The sequence below is a fragment of the Myodes glareolus genome, chromosome 7, assembly GCF_982192425.1.
Source record: "Myodes glareolus chromosome 7, mMyoGla1.1, whole genome shotgun sequence".
Taxonomy (NCBI): domain Eukaryota; kingdom Metazoa; phylum Chordata; class Mammalia; order Rodentia; family Cricetidae; genus Myodes; species Myodes glareolus.
Genome location: NC_142032.1, coordinates 76,274,415 through 76,295,245, shown reverse-complemented (window position 1 = coordinate 76,295,245; position 20,831 = coordinate 76,274,415). Strand labels below are relative to the sequence as shown.

Sequence of the window (20,831 nt, the reverse complement as noted above, 5' to 3'; positions counted from 1 at the left end):
CTACAGGGTACTGTTCTTCATTTCATTTCACATGCAGCCGGTTGTGTTCAAAACATTTACTCCTTGCTCCACTTATCCCCTCACCCTGATCCAAGCCCCAGCCAGCTCCGGTGGGGGCTCAGTCCTCCGGAGTCCAGGAGTTGGGCTCAAAGCAGGCTTGGCAGCCAGTGGAGTAAGGCTGGGGTCTTCCCTGTCTGAGAGACAGACAAAGCCCAGGAGACAGGAAGAGGACGAAGTAATGGGCTCATCAGGCAGGATGAGTAGGGCTCTGAAGCCAGCCTTCTGCAGCAGTCAGCTAGGCAGCTGGCCTGTGTTCTAGACACAGGTTGAAGTCAGGGCTCATTTTCCTAGTTGAGGCTTCTGGGAGCTCCATAGGAGCCTAACCAATAAGCTGCAGATAATAGAGAAAGGTAGCTAGAATTTCTGGCCCGTTCCACAGGCCGTAAACCTCTTGGCCCTAGATTATAACCCCGAAGAGCAGATGCAAAAGAATGGGCTCAAAGGTCAAGTTGGTGCACTGCCCTCCCGAACAGGCACATGTCCTTGGGGATGCTTTTGGTCTTGGAAGCATGGTCAGCTTTGAGGGTTAAGTAGCTTAATGTTCAAACCAAAGGTGGAAGAAGGAAGAGGCCCAGGGCCAGGCCCAGTGGCAGGAAAAGCATGGGCTTTAGTCCCTGGGCTGGAGCTGAGTTGAAGGCAGCATGATGGTTGCAGAGGTGGCCATCTGGCTGGGACTCCTGAGTTTGGGGAACTATGCGAGGCTGGAGTTCTGCCACATTGCGGTGGATCCAGGAGGCATAGGTAGAAGTCAGAGTATATACTCCAGGCCTGTTAGGGGCTCCACAGGCATCGCCCCAGCTCACAATGCCTGCCAAATACCAGAGGCCTTCTACGGGACAAGAGAGTGGGCCCCCAGAGTCACCCTAAGGGAAAAAAGAGAGTTCTGTCAGGACATATCTCTAGCCAGCAGTCCTTCCATGCCAGCTCCCCTCAGCCCTCCATCTCTCAGGGTCAACTTGATCCCTCTGTTCCCTGGGCCCTTACCCTTACCTGGCAAGCATCCTTGCCTCCCTTCACGTAGCCAGCACACAGCATGTCCTGCTGGATAGTGTGGGGCTCTTCAGGCACGGCATTGATGTTGTACAGACAGCTGCAGGTCTCACGGCTGATCAGCGGGACCTCAAGCTGCTGCAGCGGCCTGGGCGTCTGTAGGCTCACTGTGGGGACAGAATGGCCATTCAGGGTCGCCAGCCTTTACCGCCTTGCCTTCCCTGTCTCTTGGCACCCAGTGCCCCACCTCACCTGAAGGGGCCACATGACCCCATCCTGTGACAGTACAATGGAGGCCATTGGGAAAGGAGGCATTGGCTGCAGGGAGGCAGATGGGTTTGACGTAGCGGGAGAAGCTGACAGGGCTGTGGAGGCGGATGAGTGCAATGTCGCCCTCAGAGCCCTCTTCACGGTAGCTAGGGTGGGAGATGACCTGCGCCACCCTGCGGACCACAGTGTCGTTGCTGTAGGCGTCCAGCTGGTGAGCCCCCAGCTTTACCTCATACTCGTTCTTGTCGTGTTCTCTGCAGGCAGGGAGGCAGAGGGTAGACCTGAGAGACCTCTTGTCCCGACCCCTGCTGCTTTACGCTACCCTAGCTCAGATCCCATATGGCACTGAGGGCCTAGTTTTACCCATGACCCTAACCCCTCACTTTTACCTCTAATTGGTTGCCTTTTCTTTTTCTTCTTTCTTTCTTTCTTTCTTTCTTCCTTCCTTCCTTCCTTCCTTCCTTCCTTCCTTCCTTTCTTTCTTTCTTTTTTGATAAATCTCATTATTTATCTCAGGCAGAGATCCACCTGTCTCTGCCTCTCCTCTGCCTCCCAAGTGCTGGGATTAAAGGCAGTCAAGACTCTTGAACCCACACCAGGAACCAGTCTGACATATGATCTAGACTGACCCATGGCGTGCTTTTTTTTTTTTTTTTTTTTTAGATAGGTCTAATGTAAACATGGCCAAGTTGTTCTTGAATTAACTGTGTGGTGGCTGTGGATGACCTTGAACTTCTGATCCTGCTTCCTTCTCCCAAGTATTGGGATTTCAGGCTTGTCACCCAAACACTGTTTCCCACCCACTTTTGACTCCCCCTGCCCCTCCTCCGAATTGCGAATTGGTACCTGGGGAAGCAGTGAGCTGCTGACACCACCCATTGGTCCGACACGAGAGACCCGCCACACACATGGACTCCGGAGTAGGTGATGCTGACCTGCCAGGGCCACTGACCAGGCTTGGCATTGCTACCACCCGTGATGCGTGGCTGGACGACAGCACCACAGGAGACTGTCCAGGGAAGAGGGGAGGGTGAAGACAGGCCTTTCTGGGGCTCCCACAGCAGCCCTCAGCTACCTTCCCCACCCTATGGCTCAGCAGCTGTGAGAAGTCTCTGCCTGGTGATGTCCTAGTCAAGTGTCGTGGCAGCCCCTTCCTCTCAAGTCTCTTTACACATCCAAATATCTTTATAAACCACAAATTTGGCCAAGCCACAGTCTTGCTGAGCTCTTCCGTGGCTCCAACTGCCCTTCAGATCCATTGCAGGGGCTGGAGAGATGGCTCAGCTGTTAGGAGCACTTGTTACTCTTGCAGAGGCCTAGGCTTGGCTTCCAGCACCCACATGGCAGCTGAACCAAGTCTCCTAAATTCTAGTTCCAGGGGATTTGATACCTTCTGACCTCCAAAGGCACCGGACACTCAGGTGACACACATGTATTCACACAGGCAAAATACTAAATCTTAAAGAATTAAAGAAAAAAAGGTACATTCCAGATGCACATGGCGCTGTCCTCTGACTACCGCAGGACACTTCCTGTCACATACACTGAGCCATACATTACTCACCTCTGGATCCTCTGGATCCTTATTAATACCAGTCACTTTACTCTGAATGTCTTTCCCACCCTTTCTCTGCTAGGTCAGAGAGCCTTCCTAAGTGCGCCCCCAGCACACCCCCCCAGCACACAGACACACACATGCACGCGCGCACACACACACACACACACACACACACAGCCTGTCCCGATCTAGCTGACTGAGTCACAGGTGCTGCTTTCAGCTTTCAGGGCCCTCTCTCCCAAACACTGTCCGGGCTGACAACTGTTCTCATGCCTATGACTGTCCCAGCTGCACCGACCTGTGCGCCGCCTAGGGAACATCCCTCTTTCCACCCTAACCCCACGCAGAGCACACAGAGGTATGGATTGTGGCTGAACACCGAAACCATTGGATTCTCTGTGATGTGGACCCGCCGCCACTGAGCCAGCAGAGGAGAGGAGTTAAAACTGCCTACCACATTTTCCCCAAGCAGAGAAAGCAGCCACCCAGACTCTTCCTCCGTTCCCTCATAATCATCACAATAGCTGCTACTTAGCCGTTGTGGCAAGTCTAGCCCCAAAGGGGCTTTCACTACCCAATCTCTGGGACTCCTCGGAGCTGACAGTTTATCAAGGCAAAGAAGCTGGAGCTTAGAACACTAAGGAGACAAGGCTACTAAATAGTTAAGCTGGGACTGAAAACCAGTCCGCCGAGGAGCTGGTCTGTGGAGTTTCCCTCGGAACCAGCCCCGGTTCACACACAGAGAGTCAGACAACTCACTGCTTCTCTTCACCTCAGTTTCCTCATAAAACAAGAGCCACGATTGATTCCATACTCACAGAGCAGTTGCGACACTTAGTGTGGCTAGGTGAGCAAGCTCAGCAGGGTGACAAGAGTTCCTAAAACCCACCAGGGGACCCCAAACTGGCGTGCCCTTACTGCCCTCCTCCTAGTTCCCCAGCAAGCCTCACCTTCGGTCCCGCCAGCTCCTGGGGGGAAAGAGAGAGGGAAGAGTAAGCAGGGAGGATTGAGAATTCCCGGACCCCTTAATACCAACCGCTTTCCCAGAGGGCAACTCCTGCTTAAGGGGTTGACAGGAGATGATGACCAAATGGTAGGAGCACAGAGATTCATGAATCCAGGATAAGAGCTGCGCTCTCACAGGGCTCTCTCTGCCCGCTCTCGCCAGTGCCCTCGCTCCAGCCCTCCCTCCCTGCTCACCCAGACTTACCCATTCTCGACTGGAGCAATCCGAAAAGAAGCAGAATGCCCATGACTTCCAGCTGCCCAGGTCCCAGGCCCACCTTTAGGGCCATGGCCCAGGACGAGGGCCCCCAGGGGAGACTCTAGATTAAAAAAAACGAAGGAATGGAAGGCTGGTTTCGAAGGCAGGATTTAGATGTGGGCTCAGAAGTGACGAATCCCAGGATGAGAAGGTGAAGCAAGGGTGAACGGTGGGCTTCTTGGCAGGAAATGGCCACGGAGGGGATAGAAGACACGCCTTTAGTCTGTGGACCTGTTCCGCCTTACGACCTGGCCACCACAGAGACCTCTCCAGGTACCTCGGCAGAAGGCAACTACCTGTGGGCTCCTCCCTAAGCCACGCCCTCCTGGCTGAAAACAGTGGGCTTTTTTTTTTTTTCCCTACTTCTGACCTCTGCAGTCCTCAGTCTCCTTGGGTAGTGGGGGTGGTTCTGAGAGGAGGAAAACAGATCCTGGCCAGTTAGAAAGCAGTCTGGAGCTGGGCTGGAAACCCTGAGTGCCAGCCAGCCTGCCAGCCAACCGTCCCAGATCTTCCTGGTCTCTCAGTACACCCACTTCCACCCCTTATGCAGCAACCTGGCCCAGACCTCATCATTGTAGGGCCACCCATTGCCCTCTCTGTCCCTCCTTCCTCGGGCCAGGTATCTAAGACTGGGACATGGGGGATGCCCCAGGCCAGGGCCTTTCCTGGCAGGCCGTCTCTGTGCAGCTTGCAGCCTTCTGGCAGGTGTTGAGCACGTCTGGCTGTTGACAATCATCCAACAAGTATTTGCTGAGTTCCTACCGTGGCCCCAGGCACAAGTGGCAAACTATACCATCCATGACCTCCTTGAGATTATGACGAAGTAGGGATGTCAGACTTGAATCGAAAGGGGATTGTTGAATAATTTCAAAGGAGTTGTGATAGATAAAACACGTGGGGACTCTTAATTGCACAGTAGCTGGGGGTGGGGTCCTGGAGGAAGAATGCTAAGACTTGAATCCTAAGGGGGCTTGGAAAGAGACTAACACAACAGTGCTGGCAAAGCCGGGCCAGGCCTGGTGGCACCTGCCTTTAAGTCCCAGTCATCGTCATCCTGTCCTGTCCCCCCACCAGAGGCAGGTGGGTCTCTGTGATTTGAGGCCAGCTTGGTCTGCATAACAAGTTCCAGGACAGCCAGGATTACATAGAGAAACCCTCCCCTGCCACCCCCGCCAGAAAAAGAGATAAAGCTGGGGTGTGGTAAGGCAGGAGAACCCCTGTAGTGTAGGGTGCCAGTGCCAGGTAGAAGTTCGGGGAAAGGGGCTGGGGAGACGGCTCAGTGGGTAAAGGGTTTGCTGTGCCAGCATAAAACCTGAGCTCAGATCCTGAGCACCTGGGTGTGACAGTTCCTGTTTGTGAGCCCGGTCCAGTACTGGGTGGGGGAAAGTGGAGACAGCAGATCCCGGGGCTTTGCTAGCCAGCCAGTAGAGATGAAGCAGCAAGGTCCAGGTTCAGTGAGACACTGTCCGGAAAGGTGGAGCGCACTGGGCTCAGAACTTGCTTGTATGGGTGCAGGCATGTGTGTGTACACACAAGCACACGCGCACAGGAAGGGTGCAGGGAAAGGCAGCCTGTGTGGTGTCTGGGATGCAGCTTGGGCTTAAGTTTGAGGAGAAATAGACCCTTACTTCCTCTACTCTCTTCCTAGAGGCCTGGGTGTCGGTGGTCAGAGAATTCCTGGAGGGAGTGAAGGGGGAGAGGTTGGCTTTGGAAGGAGGGGCAAGACTCTGGGAGTCAGGGTGTGTCTAAGGACCTGAAGAATAGTACTATGGTCTTTAGAAACGAAGGAAAAGCCGTTCACAGTCTCTTAACCCTCCCCAGCCTCCCCTGCCACCTCATACTCGCTTCTAGTCTCCCTTCCCTATAACAGAATGTGACCCCCAACTCCAGACGCGATCCCTCTGTTTACCCGTTAAGACTTCCACTCTTCCCTTGGGTCCACATCTGCTGTCTTTATGAGCTCAAACCTCATTTCTTCTCTGACCAATTTCTTCATCCCTAGTCAAGGAGTAGTAACACGCACTTTCCACTTGACAGGGAGCACTTTGGTGAATCTATTTTTCAGGCTCTAGTTGCCATGACTTGTCAGTTAGCAGGTGATGTGCATTGAATTAACAGGCAAGTTGCGGGCGCACAGGTGGGATTTTTCTTGGGGCACTGGTTGTGATGGACAAGTGGGAGTTTCTTGAAGGGTGCCGAGGTTCATGTGTGTGTGTGTGTGTGTGAGTGAGAGTGTGTATGTGTGTATATGTATGAACGCACACGCTAGAGACTCTAGGAATGTACAGTATACATCAGGGTGTATTTTCACGGCTGTTTTTTTTTTACATCCCAAGGCTTTCTAGTCTGGGGGTTACCAAGCCAGGGTTGAAGTATGCTCCAGGTGCTGGAGATACTAATTCCAAAGCAGAGGTGACACACGACCAGCTGTTCACCTAACCTCCCCCGCCCAGAGGCAGGAATGAGGGAACAGCTGCCACGTTATAGGGGACACATTTCCTGGGATCCCAAGGCCTGACTCACCAAGAGGGAAGAGCCCTATCCTTGGGGCTTTCCCCTTAGCTCTGAGGTGTTCGGGCACCTAAGAGATGCCACAAGGCCACGTGTCTGTATTTACATCTTTATTGTCTCTTCCTCCCCCACCCCCAAGGATTCTTAGGTTCCAAGTAGCCAGCACTGAGACCCAATTATCTGAAAGCTGATGTAGTATAGGTGGAAGAGGCCCTCTCCAGGCCTGGGAGCTGGCTGGTTGGGCCACATTCCAGGCCTGATGGGCGGTGTGACAAGGAGCCAGACTCAGTCCTGGATCAGTGGAGCTAGCAGGAGCAGAAACATAGCCGCAACCTTAGGGGAGCTTGCAGCGCCGGCCAAGTCTTGGGGGCAGAGGTCACTGTCTTCAGAAGGCCAGTAGGGGGAGCCACTGGGATGCAGAAAATGGGCTTCTCCCACTGTTTGTGAAATCCACGCAGCTTCAGGGCCAATGGCTGCAAACAGCTCCTGGCTACCTCGAACAGCCATGCCCATGAGAACCCAGGGGCCTCCCTCAGTCTGGCACAGGAGGGAAGGTGCTGAGGTCACCTGCAAAGTTGGAGCCAAGGCCAAATGGGTCTGTTACCCCCGCATCTGGTTCTCTTAACGTCCCTAGGGTCCAGTCACAAAGCACTACATGTCTCCACCCTTAGGTTTCCTGCTTCCTGGTCCCCCTAAGATCCAGGCCAGAAATACTGGTTCCTATCAGGAGCCCAATGCCAATAAATTCCAATCTGAATAGGGTCTAGTCGTCCAGAACTACTTTTCCCCTCCCTGGTCCAAGATGCATAGGCCCCTCCCTGTACCTCACATCTATCTTCCTGGCCCTCAGTATAGAGGACACAGAAGGTTCCGGAAGGCAGAACGCCCTGGTAAAGGCAGTGACAGAGTCGTGGAGTCAAGATGGAGACAGCAGCAGCTACAGGAACTAGAGAGGAAAGAGGCTGTATAGGGTTCTGGTCTGAGGTCACTCCTCATTCCCATGACCCAAGGGCTCTCACCTCTGTCCTGGGGGTCCTTCCAGCCCAGCACCCAGCAGCTGGCCCCTGGGGGAATACCCCCCGGGTGTAGGCAGATGGGCAGAGCTGATGGGGAAGGCTCCACCCGAGAGTTCAGCTCCAGCAGGGCCAGGGGGGGCCTAAGTCCTAAGTGCCGGGGCAGGCGGATGCTGATGACAGAGCGAGATACCTGGTGGCCCTGTGGGAGGGAGCTGGCCCCTGCCTGGCCCAGATACACTTCGATGTAAGGCACTGTGGTAGAGCCCAGCCTGTGGGAACAGGAAATAGCATCGGCTCCTATTTCTTTCATAACTGGTAAAGTCTTTCCCAGCAGAAGAAAGGGAAGAGCAGGTCTCTAGGACCATGCAATTGCTTTGTGATTTCTCTGCTGTCACAAAAGATCTTACCCCACACCCCAAAAGTCAACCAGATCAAAATATTCCAGCAAAAACTTCCCACAAGGCTTCCCCTGTACTGTACAAATCCCAGAGTGACAATGTCCTACTGTTGAAAGAATCCTTGATTTATCACCCAATTTTTCTCACCTGAGAATACAGTGAGTAGCTGCTAGGACCCAGCCTGGGGCAACGAGAATCCCAGTGCAGACTCGATTACCAGTCACATGCACCTCTGTCAGCCAGGGCCACAACACACCAGCTGGAGTGGCCTTTGGCCTTAGGCCACAGGCTAGAGAGAGGAGGTGGCCATCTCAGCAGGAGTCCCCAAGCTGCCCCCAGGAAGCCTTGTCATGATCTAAGACCTCCCAGGAACTCCTAAAGTCTCACAGACCCCCTGCTCACCACCATGCTCAGTGTGTGGGGGACAAATCTGTTTCTCAGTCTCCTCCCCGTCAGGGCCCCAGTCCCAGGTCAGCTGGTCCTCCAGGTAAGCTCCCTGAGTCACATGACTAATCCATGGAGCGTGAGTCTGCAGCGGGGAGAAGGCTCGGGGACGGAGACAACCACTTGAGAAGGTTCTGTATCCAGCCAGGAACCATGTCCCCTCCTCACGACACAGAAGGCTCCAACTGGAATCTTTCTGTGGCAAAACAGTGTTTTTACTAGCGTGAGCACTTAGCTTTCTGGGCTTTCCTGAGATCCTGATTCTTCTTCTGTGGACTAATCAAGCATCCTTCCAGCCAAATTCCAACACTAATTTGCGTAAAAATCTAGCCCTCACTTAGCAAATGCCAACACCTTTTCACCTCGCCCTTCTTTCCTTCTTTCTTCAGTTTTTCAAGACAGGGTTTCTCTGTGTAGCCTTAGCTGTTCTTGGCTGTCCTGGAACTTGCTCTGTAGACCAGGTTGGCCTCGAACTCACAGTGCTGGGATCAAAGGCGTGTGCCACCACCGCCTGGGCCCTGCACCCCCTTTTTAGAGACAGGGTTTCTGGTTGTTCTGGAACTCAAAGGTGTGAGCCACTATCGCCTGGCTTCAAGCCCTCTCAAAATTAAAATTGCCAAACTCGGGCTGAGGAGATGGCTCTGTCGGGAACGCACTAGCTTCACGAGGACCCAGACTTGGCTCTCCAACACTTAACGCGTTTAAAAAGAAGAAATAAGCCGGGCGTTGATGGCGCACGCCTAGGCAGGTCTCTGAGTTCGAGGCTAGCCTGGTCTACAGGGTTTGCTTCAAGACAGCACGGGATACACAGAAAAACACTGTCACTTAAAAAAAAAAAAAACAACAAAAAACGAATAATCGAGTTATGCACCACAGGCACGAGGCCCGGAACGCCCCGCCCCCATTGCTAGCTCCTCCCGCCTCCAGCTGAGTTCCGGCCGGGGCCGGATGGTCGCGGCGAGCTCCTGTCGCTCACCCAGCATCGTCCCGCCTCTTCCTCCTCGTGGTAGGCGGGGCAAAGCCAGTGGGGCGGATCTCCCGGCGGCGGCACCGACTCCCCCTGGCGGCCGTACAGGCAGTGACACCACCAGCTGTTCAGCAGCTGCGCCTCCAGCTGCGCGCCGGAGCCGGCCGCGGCTTCTGAGAAACCGGGAGGCGAGCGGGTGCTTCGGCCGCGTGGCCCCCACCCCACCCTCCCTCCCGCCCCACTCAGGCGGTGGCCCCGCGCACCCCCGCGGCCCCAGCGAGCCAGGTGGCAGCGGCTCCCGGGTAGGAAGAAGTGTTCGGGATGGGGCAGGCACACGGCGCTCGGGGCGGCGGTCAGGTTCACGCGCGTCCGCAGCTGCAGCAGCGCCAGGTCCGAGGCCGAGTCCCTGGAGGCGTTCTCGTGCGGCACTAGGCGTGCCACCCTCTCCTCCTGCGGGCGCGAGGGCAGCAGCACCCGCCAGGCTTCAAGGTCGCCGGGTGGGCTGTCAGAGGTGCGGGGCTGCTGGATGGGGACGCTGAGGACGCGTGCGCCTTCAGCACACACGCTGTAAGCCTCGCTTCCCAGGCTTAGACTGCGTCTCGGGGTTGGGATGCTTCGCCCAGCGCTGGAAACGCGCCCCCTATTCTGAGTCTGTTACTCTGGCTCTAGCGTTTTGGACTGAACCTCCTCCCCACCCTCGCCATACTCCCCCGGTTTGTGCCGGATTCTACAATCTCTAGCGGAGACCCCACCCTACAGACTGAGCAGTACAACTCCCACCCCAGAGGAAGGACTGAGCCTAGCCTGTCTCTCCGACTGATGTGCGGAGGTGCAAGAGTGCCGGATATGTGGATTCTCACTCACTCCAGAAAGCAGCTGGCGGGTGCCAAGACCCAACTGTCAGACACCAGAGCTCCATAGCAGGGTCTGGAGCCTGGCGCCATCACCTGGGCCTCCCAGGGCCAGCTCCCTGACCGCGAAGCCTTCCCGCACTCTGAGATGAGAGGAGAGGCCTGGGTCAGGAAGTCTGCAGAAATCCTTAACCCTGCAGCCTCCACCCGAGATCGAATCTGCCCAGTCCAGCTAAGTCAGGTTCAGTGCATCAACCCTTCACCTGGTTGGGCAAAGGTACAGTTTTCTTCTCCGGGCTCCCAGGGTCCTGACTGGGGCTTCTGGAGCTGGCTGGGAAAGGCAGGCCCAGGCTCTGAACCCGTCACATGTTCCCGTATCCACGACTCATAGGGAGCCACTGCAGTGAACACCCCAGGGCGGTTCCTCCGTCCACAGCCAAAGCCAAAGCTGGTGATTCCTGCCAGGAACCAACGGCCGCCATCCTCACAGACTAGCGGTCCCCCGGAGTCACCCTAATGATAGATGACCTAAGTCAGAGATCAGTTCAAAAATCTACAGCCCGTTTGGGGCCTAACATACAGCCACCGCCACCTTTTAGCAACCTTCCTTCTACCTTCACCTTTGTGTTTTCTACAGCCCTAATCAGAAGAAAACCCGGTAAAGGAGAACCACCAAGTAGCCTGGTCTACAGAGTGAGTTCCAGGACAGGCTGCAAAGCTACACAGAGAAACCCTGTCTCAAAAAGGGGGGGGGGGGTGCTGAAGAGATGGCTCAAGTTGAGAGCGCTGACTGCTCTTCCAGAAGACCCAGGTTCAGTTCAACTCCCAGCATCTACATGGCAGCTCACAACTGTCTATACATCCAGTTCCAGGAAATCCAGCACCTTAACACAGGCATACATGTATGCAAAACACCAGTGTACATAAAATAAAATAAAAATCAATTATTTTAAAAAGAGGGACTATGAAATCAAGTGAGGAGGAAGACCTAAAACCAGCAGACCAGAAACAATGGGAATGGGACATTGTTGTTAAGGTGTCTCTATAACTGAGCTCAGGAATCTTGGTGACCTGAGGAGGATCACAAAGAAGTCTTGGGGCTGGAGAGATGGAGAACCCTGGCTACTCTTCCCAGAGGACTCAGAGTCAACTCCCAGTTCCCACAGGGTGGCTCACGACTGTCTGTAACTCCTGTTTCGGCGGATCTGACACCCTCACTTAGACACACATGCAGACAAAACACCAATGCACACAAAACAAATAAGTAAATGAATAAATACGTTTAAAAATTGAAGGCTCAACATTTTGTAGAGTTATGTTACCCACAACAGTAGCTAACAGCCCAAAGCAACTATTATTATTTGAGATGGGTTTAGTGTTTCATGTATGTGAGTATTTTACCTGCATGTATATCTGTGCACCACAGGTGTGTCTGGTGCCTGTGGAGGTGAGAAGGTGTTGGATCCCCTGGAACTGGAGTTACAGATGGTATAAAGGTTCTGGGAATTGCCTCTGCCTCCCAAGTGCTGAAATTAAAGGCGTGTGCCACCACCTCCATAGTTAAGGAATTTTTTTTTTCTGGTTTTTTTTCCAGACAAGGTGTCTGTGCAGCTTTGGAGCCTGTCCTAGAACTTGCTCTGTAAAACAAACTGGCCTCAAATTTAAAGAGATCCATCTGCCTCTGCCTCCCAAGTGCAGGGATTAAAGGAGCGCACCACCACCATCCAGCATTTATTTATTTATTTATCTATTTATTTACTTGCTTCAGACTATGTAGCTCTGACTGATTTTGAACTCAGAGATCTACCTACCTCTACCACCTGAGTGATGGGATTACAGGAATGTGTCACAGTGCCTGGTCTTTCCGTTTTTGAGATTACAATTATTTATTATTGTGTGTGCACACTCAAGTGCCATGGCCAGCATGTAGAGGTCAAAGAACAGTTCTCAAGCTGGAGAGACGGCTCAGCAGTTAAGAGCACTGGGTGCTCTTCTATAGGTTCTGAGTTCAATTCCCAGCAACCAGATGGTGGCTCACAACCATCTATAATGGAATCTGAAGCCCTCTCTGACATGCATGCAAATAGAGCACTCATGCCTAAAAAAATACATAAAACCCTGTCTCGAAAAACCAAAAAAAAAGAAAGAAAGAAAGTGTTCTAGGGCAATCAAGAATACATAGTGAGACCCTGTCAAAAATAAATAAATATAAATATGTATATATATATAAGTTATATATAATATATAAGTTACACAAACATATATATATATATATAATTTTAAAAAGAGTTTGAACACAAGAAGCCTGTATTTGTGGACAGTGCTTCCCCAAGAAGCCATAAGTTATTAAATAAAAATCTCAATGTCATGTCATGTTGTAAACCATGGAGTCGTGCCTAGTGGGGAATCTACTAAGATTGCTTTGCTAAATGCACTTGTTGTGAAACTGCCTTCTAAATATTTATGTTGATACCCATAAATCAATGTGGCTCTCAGCCTTGACCAGAAAGCATCTCTCTGCAGTGGGCGTCTGGCCTCTACTTCCCAAGTGCTGAGATCACAAGTGTGCTCTACTATGCTAGGCTCCACTGACTGTCTTTGGCTTTTTAAAAAAAAAATTCTTTATTTATTATGTATACAATGTTCTGCCTGTCTGTGTGCCTGCAGGCCAGAAGAGGGAACCAGTTCGTATTACAGATGACTGTGAGCCACCATGTGGTTGCTGGGAATTGAACTCAGGGCCTCTAGAAGAGCAGCCAGTGCTCTTAACTTCTGAGCCATTTCTCCAGCCCTGTCTTTGGGTTTTTGGTTTGTTGCCAGAGATTGAACCCAGAGCCTCCTAGGTTCTAGGCACATACTGTACCCATGAGCCATATTCCCCAGACCAAATTCCACTGAAGATGAGGCTCAAACATTTGTCTGTTCCTTAGCTGCTTCCTATGGGTTAGGAGACCTCTCCTCACCTGGCAGGTATCCTTGCGTCCCTCTGGATAGCCAGCACACAGCATCCCTGGCAGCAGCTGGAAAGTCAGGTTGAAAGGGCCAGGCCGGCTGTAGAGACACTGACAGGCAGCCTCTCCCAGCAACCTTAGCTCCACTTCCTGGAGCACCCAGGGGAGAGGCAGAGGGTCTGGGGGCAGAACCAGAGAGCAGATACGATGATGAGTCAGGTATAAAACACTCATCTCCCCAGGCCTTAACTTTGTCCCTGTCAGCTGCCTCCTGGACATCTCTGTCAACATGTTCCCACTGGGTCTGCAGATGTAGTTCAGTTGATAGACTGCTTGCTAGCATGCGTGAAGGCCTGTGTTCGGTCCCCAGAACTGAATCATCCAGGTGTGATGGCACATGCTTGAAATCCCAGAATTTGGGAAAGAATCAGAAACTCGAAGTCATCCTCAGCTACAGAGCAAGTTTGATGCCATCTTGGGTTATGTGAGACCTTGCCTTAGAGAGGATAAAAGATTGGCCTACCACCCTCATGACATCATCTGTTGCTCTTATCTTCTTTCTAAAGCCCCTTCTCAGGTTTAGCCTCCGTAAGCCGCCAGTGAGAGCTGTCACAGATGATGGTACAGATCGTGTACCATACAAGGTCCCCAGACAATAATGTACTTATCAGCTCTCGACCCTGATGCGGAATTGTGTTTGTCCCAAAAAAGAGCATCCTTTTCATAAAGTTATTATGTGTATTAAATACGGTCTTGCCAAACACAGAAACTGGAGTTTAGGATAAGCATCTGGGCATTATGGCACATGCCTCTAACTCCAGCACTGAGCAGCAGAGGCAGGCAAATCTCTGAGTTTAAGGCCAGCCTGAAGTACAGAATGAATTCCAGGACAGTAAGGGCTACACCGAGAGACCCCGTCTCAAAAAAATCAACGAAGTGGGGCCGGAGATATGGCTCAGTCGTTAAGAGCACTGCCTACTCTTCCCAGCAACCATATGGTGGCTCACAACCATCTAGAATGAGATCTGGTGCCCTCTTCTGGCCTGTAGGCATACATGCAGGCAGAACACTACACATACTAAATCTTTTTAAAAAATGAACCAAAAAACAAACAAAACAACAACAACAAAAAAGAATCTGGGTGTCATCTTTGCCCTTCTGTTATTTTATTGGTTTTTCAAGACAGAGTTTCTCTGTGTAGTCCTGGCTGTCCTGGAACTCACTCTATAGTCCAAGCTGGCCTTGACCTCAGAGATCTGCCTGCCTCTGTCTCCCAAGTGCTGGGACCAAAGGTGTATACCACCACCTCCTGGCCCTTCTCCCCCTTTTAAAAGATTATTTTATGAATATAAGTTTTTTTTGTTTTGTTTTTGCCTGATTGTCTGAATGCATATCACATGTGTGTCTGGTACCCCCAAAGTTCAGAAAAGGGCATAGGACATCCTAGAAATGGAGGTATCTGAAATTACATTTGGTTGTGAACTACCATGGGGGTGCTGGGAACCAAGTCTGGGTCCTCTGTCTGAGCAGCAATTGCTTTATAACAGCTGAGCCTTAACTCACTTTCTCCAGGTAGTTCCCAAGCTACTTGTGACATAGCTGTATTCCACTGTAACTCCCCAGTGCCAGCAGCATAATCCTGGGCCTGAGGGAGCAACCCAGCCTCCTGACTGGTCGGCTTCCTAATTCAGTCACTACCTGCTACTTCCAGGGGCAGTGTTTCTATAGTTCCGCTTTGTGTTTTTACCAACAGTAAATGAATGCTCCAGGCTCAGCCCCGGGCCTCAGCGCTAACCTTTTGGGATCCAGGTGTAAGTTACCACTACTGGTTTCTTCTTCTTCTTCTTCTTCTTCTTCTTCTTCTTCTTCTTCTTCTTGTTCTTGTTCTTCTTCTTCCTCCTCCTCCTCCTCCTCCTCCTCCTCCTCCTCCTCCTCCTCTTGAGGTAGGGTCTCACTATGTAGTCCTAGCTATTCTGGAACTCACTATGTAGAGCATTCTGACCTCGGACTCACACAGATCCATCTGCCTGCTTTTCGAGTACTGGGATTAAAGGTATGTGCCACCACATCCAGCCTAGCTACTACTTTTAACAAAAAGTCTCAGGAGCCAGAGAGGGGTAGGGAAGGTGAAGAGGTCCTTCTATTCTCACCTAGAATCCTCAGGATTCTTAGAGCTGTGGCTGAACCTGTTCTTAGAGCTCAGCTAGGGAAGTCTGGGGGTGGTCTGGGGACCCCTGAACTGATGGCTACTCTGTCCCTCAGTCTCAGTCTGATCTTAAGAATTTCAAGATTCTCACAAGGCATCCTTGTGAGATTTGCCCTGCCACTCAGTCTAGCAACCTAGCCTTTCTCTAGGGCCCTCAGGATGACCTCCATCTAACACGTTCTCTCTCCACACCGCCTCCCAGGAAACAGCATGCCTTGACTCCACGAAGACTTCCCCGGGTAATCATAATCACACCTCCCTGACACCTCCCGATACATCGCCTCCACAAAGCTCCTCTCCAAGCCCCCTGGCCCAGCGAAGTCTCACCAAAGAAGATGTGGAATAGCTATGGGTATGTTTGCTGGTGGCAAAGAAACACTGGGTACCGCGGACGGCTGAAAATACAAAAGTAGCCTGCCTCCCGACACCTTCCGACCTAGCATTTACTTTTTAACTGATTTTACGGTTTGCCTACCCAGCAGGGAATAATCTCTGAGAAGGCGTGGGTTTTGCTTGTTATGTGCACTGGTGTATCTCTTTCAGGGCTTGTCTAACACAGTGCCTGGCACATAGAAACATCCTCAACAAAAGCGTGAGCCAATGAATGTCTTAGCAGGGAGAAGAGAAAGCAGAGAAGGGACTGAGAACGGGTGGATAGGACGGAAGGGAGGAATATGGAAGAACAAGCGGGACTAAGCGTCAGTACTTGAACACCTATTACAGAAGGTAACCACAACCCATTAAGTTCGGCTGTGCCCATCTGAACCACCCAATACCCCCTGGGGCTGTTTTTCTCCTTTCGCAGGAGGAAGTGTGCAGGGGTAATGCTTTGTCTGAAAGAGCTGGAATGGAACCCGAGTCCGGCCTAAATCCAGAAGAGAGAACAAGAACAAAAACTGGGAGAAAAGGTGAGGCCAGAGGTGGGGCAACCTCTGGGGCAGAGGAAGGTACATAGACGGAGGTTAGGAATTTTCCGTGGATCAGAACTAAGACTCCCAAGTTCCGCCTGGGTCCTTCTCTTTAGGCCCAGCTTCTTAGGAGCCACTCACCGGAGGACCCAGCTTTCAGGGTGCCCCGGGACCCACACCTGCAAGGGCGGTCGCTCGCCCCACTCACCAGCCTCCTGGACGTCTCCCCAGCCAGTGGCCCAGCAGGCGGTGCCGTGAGCGAAGTGGTGCGAGGCACGAGGCAGGCAGACCGGCCTCACCGAGGGGCTTAGCCTGGCGGGCGAGGCCAGACGCAGCAGAGCCAAGTCGGCGCCCAATTCCACTCTGCTGTAGTTGTGCGGCACTAGGATGGCGGCCACGGAGCGCAAGTGCGCGCCGTCCAGGGGTCCGTCCTGGGAGTGCACGCCCAACAGGACTGACCATTCGTCCGCGGGCTCCAAGGTTCCGTTCCTGCTCCAGTGCCGGGGAAGGAAGGGGACTAGGTTGGCCCCACGGAGTCAGCAGATCGCTTTGGAGCTGAGGACTCAGAGCCGAGGGAGAGATAGGGTCAGTAGGAACCCAGGAAATGAACAGTCAGATCCAGATAGGGGCTGAGAAAGTGGAGGTTGAAAGGGTCAGATAGGACTTGGAGATGTCAATGTAGGCATTGGAAGGATAGTTCCTATTCCAGGGTGTTCAGTGTGGACAGCATGGCATTGAGGGACAAGAAGGGTAAGCAGGAAAGGTCGAGCTGCAGAGCGACCTTTAGTTAGCCTTTGAAGCAGAGAGCTGGACACTTTGAAGGAGAGAGACTGTACTCACGTTACAAAACAGTGAGCAGCGGAGAGGACCCAGGAAGGGGCGATGAGAGAGCCCCCGCAGATGTGGCCCCCACCTTGGTGCAGGCTCACCTGCCACGGCCAAGTGCCAGGGTGCGCATCAGAGCCCCCCACAATACGGGAAGAGGGCTCAGGGCGACCGCAGTCTGGAATGGAGACCCGTGGAAGTCAGAGCCCTGTTAGGGTTCCCCTCCTCTTCTGACCCTCAGACCCCAGAGACGCTGATAACTCGGGAGAAAGCCTGAATCTTCATCCACTCTTTCAATTTGCCCTTCCAAACATGACCAAGAAAGGCGGAGTTGGAGTTCCTGGGCTCTCCCAGTTCACTCATAACTTAACCAGCCCGAAAAGTCTTTAAGAGTCAAGGCAGCCAGGTGTGATGGGGTGTGCACCTTTAATCCCAGCTAATCCCAGCAGAGGTAGGCAGATCTCTGAGGGTATGGTCTACAGAGTGAGCTTCAGGACAGCCAGGACTATAGAAAGAGACCTTGGCTAACAACAACAAAACAAAAAACCAAAAAGAACCCCAAAACAACAACAAGCAAACAGACAAAAACCAAAAGGCCAGGAAGGGAATTGATGCATGCCCTTAATCCCTGCACTCAGGAGGGAGCTGCAAGGAGATCTCTGTGAGTTTGAGGCCAGCATGGATTACAGAGGGAGTTCCAGGACAACCAGGGACTCTGTGGACAGAGAAACCCTGTCTCGAAAATCCAAACCCAACCTGCTGAATGTGGCGAGATGAGCAGAGAGCTCTCTGTGTCAAAATCAAACCAAACCAAAAATAACCAACCAAACAAAACAAGCGGACAAACAAAACAAACCCAAGATCCCAGGCAACTCATGCCTCTCTCTTACCCAAGTCTTCAAATTCTCCTTGGGTAGGACTGACAACTGGAAGACAGAAGGTAAAGAGGGGAAGCACTCTGCGACTTCAACCCCACGCTGCCTCACCCCCATCTTCCTGCTCTGACCCCACATTTGCCTCCCCAATCCCAGTCCCTTGTTATTGTTTCAGCCCCTTGACCTGCCTGCACCATGGCACCTCACTTTCCCCTGTCCAGCAGTCTTACCTGAGTCCTGGAAGGCTCCGGGGATGGGGCTGACCACTGGGAAGACAAGAGGGAGGCAGGGAAAGGATGGAGAGACGATGCACTTAGGTGAGGCTCTTGCTCCTTCTGCCCAGGTCTACAGTGTTCCATCTTGCCCCGACAGCCGGGTCTCCCTTTCCCCTTCCCCTACCCCACAATCCCCCAGGTTCTTGGTATGGCCCTTCCCTCCTTTTGCCACCCTCTCCTTCTTCCTCCGACATTTTACTTTTCAGTCTCTTTTGACATCTCACTGCCTCTAAAGGATGCAGGAGCTATATCCTGCTTTTCAGCTCTCTGGGTGCTGGCATCCAGGCCTCCTGAAGCCCTATCCTCTGGACTTACCCATCATTACAACTGGGACGAACAGGTGCTGGGACATGGTTCACTAGAGTCGGCGGGGCGGCGGGAGGCACAGAGACAGACAGTTGAAAGGCTGCTTCCTGCCACCAGACTGTCACTGACTGTGTCTGGTCCCTCCCGATGGTTCCAGGAGTAGCCCCACCCTTCCTGGCTAGAGCCCATTTACAGAAGGAATCTGAGAGGATCTGGGGCTGAAGGGGGAAAGCAGGGAGTTCAAAGGCCCCACCCCAAGCTCCGGTGCATCTCACATATCTGGAAGCTTGGAATGGAAGTAGGGGAGGTGTCCCAGCTCCGGGACACCTGCTGAATGTGGGCGAGCTGAGCAGAGAGCTCTCTGTGTCAAAACCAAGTCAGATGACCGTAGTGGACGCATATGCACTGGGCTCTTGGAAGAGCAGGACCAAGCTGAGCTGTAGCCCTTGGCATGACTCATTGGAGACCTCACCTTTGATTGGGGTGTGGCTTCCCCAGTGGCTTGGCCTTTTCTTCTCACACAGCTCTAGTTACTGAAGTTACTGGCCAGGGCTGGGGCAGGAACTCCAGGGAATTCAATTCCATCCTAACAAAGGGATCACAGACTTGGGCCTGCTGAGCAAGGCCTAGGGGTACTGGAGAGGACTGAGCAGCCTGGCTGGAACATTCTAATGACCTCTGTGCTAGGGTGGTAGACTCTCACTACTGTTGTTTGCTCTTTAGATGACTTAGGAAAACCACTCAGCCTCTTGGCATACAGCTTATCATTAGAAGCCTGTTTAAGAAATGTAAGGGGCTGGGCATGGTGGTGTCCATGTGTGATCCCAGCACTGTGAAGGCTGAAGTGGACAGAGTGAGACCCCATCTTCACAAAGAACAGCTGGGTGTGTGAGGTACAGGACTTGGCTCCTAACAGAGGAAAACAAAGATTTTTGTGGAGGAGTACAGGGGCCGGAATATACAGGCCCATGTTTCTGCAGTGTATGGAGGCCAGAATTCTGAGCGACCTGGCAAGGCACAGTTTGGGCTTTCCACACAGAAGGTGGTCTTCTAGTTTTTGGTAAGTGAGACAGCCTGACATCCTCCTAAGCAAAGGGTCAGGATATGCTAATGTCATTCTGCTCCTTCTAGTGTAATTTAGGAGGTCGCCTATTTAGGAGGGGCAAGAGGTGTTTTCAATCTACCTGACAGAGCAGGCTTAGTCTTAAAGTGTGGCTGTGACCACAGTCATTCTCCCGGCTACCTAGGAAACAGAATGCCAATGAACCTCCCCTGCAGTTTACGTTTTGATGTAAAAGCTGTTTGGAGAATAAATGTGGGTGATTTTCAGGATGTGAATTCAGAATTTCATGAAGGATCCTTGAAAGCTCCCTCCCGATAAAGTCATGTGAGTTGTGTCTTTATTCCCACACCTCCTCTCAGGAACTAGAAATAATTTAGGTCCGGGCTGGTCCCTGTGCAGCCCTGGTTCTCTGTGCAGCCCTGGCTGTCCTGAAACTCACTCTGTAAATCAGGCTGGCCTCAAACTCACAGAGAACTGCCGGCCTCTGCCCCCCCAAGTGCTGGGATTAAAGGCGTGCGCCACCACCCAACCTGTCATACCTATTTTATCTGGTGCTGGAGATAAGACTCAGGACTTCTCAAGTGTAAGACAACCATTTTGCCAATCCAGTCATTTCCCCAGAACTTTGTTTTAAAGCATATTTATTATTAGTATTAGTAGTAGTAGGATGGTGTTTGTCTTTTATCTGCATAAATGTCTGTGCACAGTGTGTGTGCAGTGCCCACAGAGACTGGAAGAGGGCATCAGATCACTTTAGAACTGGAGTTACCAAAAAAAAAAAAAAGAAAAAAGAAAAAAAAGAAAAAAAAAACAACTGGTGTTACAAGATGTTTGTGAGCAACCGTGTAGGTACTGGGAATTGAACTGGGTTCTCTGGATGAGCAAGCATTAATTCCTAACCACTGAGCCATGTCTCCAGCCATCTATTTTTTTATTTATTTGTTTTATTTTTTTATCTTTTAAAAAGACTTATTTATTTATTATGTATACAGCATTCTGCTTGCATGTATGCCTGCAGGCCAGAAGAGGGCACCGGGTCTCATTACAGATGGTAGTGAGCCACCATGTAGTTGTTGGTAGTTGAACTCAGGAC

At 52.0% G+C, this 20,831-nt stretch overlaps 2 protein-coding genes across 2 annotated transcripts; both read right to left on the bottom strand.

Annotated features, from left to right (window-relative positions):
- Window positions 1-41: 41 nt before the first annotated feature.
- Window positions 42-4,458, bottom strand: Prss8 (serine protease 8). The gene is given in 7 exon segments (XM_048455061.3): window positions 42-625; window positions 627-923; window positions 1,051-1,217; window positions 1,303-1,574; window positions 2,167-2,329; window positions 3,829-3,846; window positions 4,089-4,458. Coding segments are annotated over 7 exon segments (1,032 nt in total). The 5' UTR covers window positions 4,174-4,458; the 3' UTR covers window positions 42-595.
- A 2,290-nt stretch (window positions 4,459-6,748) lies between these two features.
- Prss36 (serine protease 36) lies at window positions 6,749-18,453 on the bottom strand. Its single transcript, XM_087908695.1, is given in 15 exon segments — window positions 6,749-7,220; window positions 7,478-7,599; window positions 7,673-7,938; window positions 8,215-8,356; window positions 8,470-8,707; window positions 9,488-9,651; window positions 9,742-9,980; window positions 10,343-10,472; window positions 10,593-10,842; window positions 13,293-13,459; window positions 16,603-16,883; window positions 17,235-17,397; window positions 18,110-18,145; window positions 18,325-18,375; window positions 18,378-18,453. Coding segments are annotated over 15 exon segments (2,607 nt in total). The 3' UTR covers window positions 6,749-6,938.
- Between the last annotated feature and the right edge of the window lie 2,378 nt (window positions 18,454-20,831).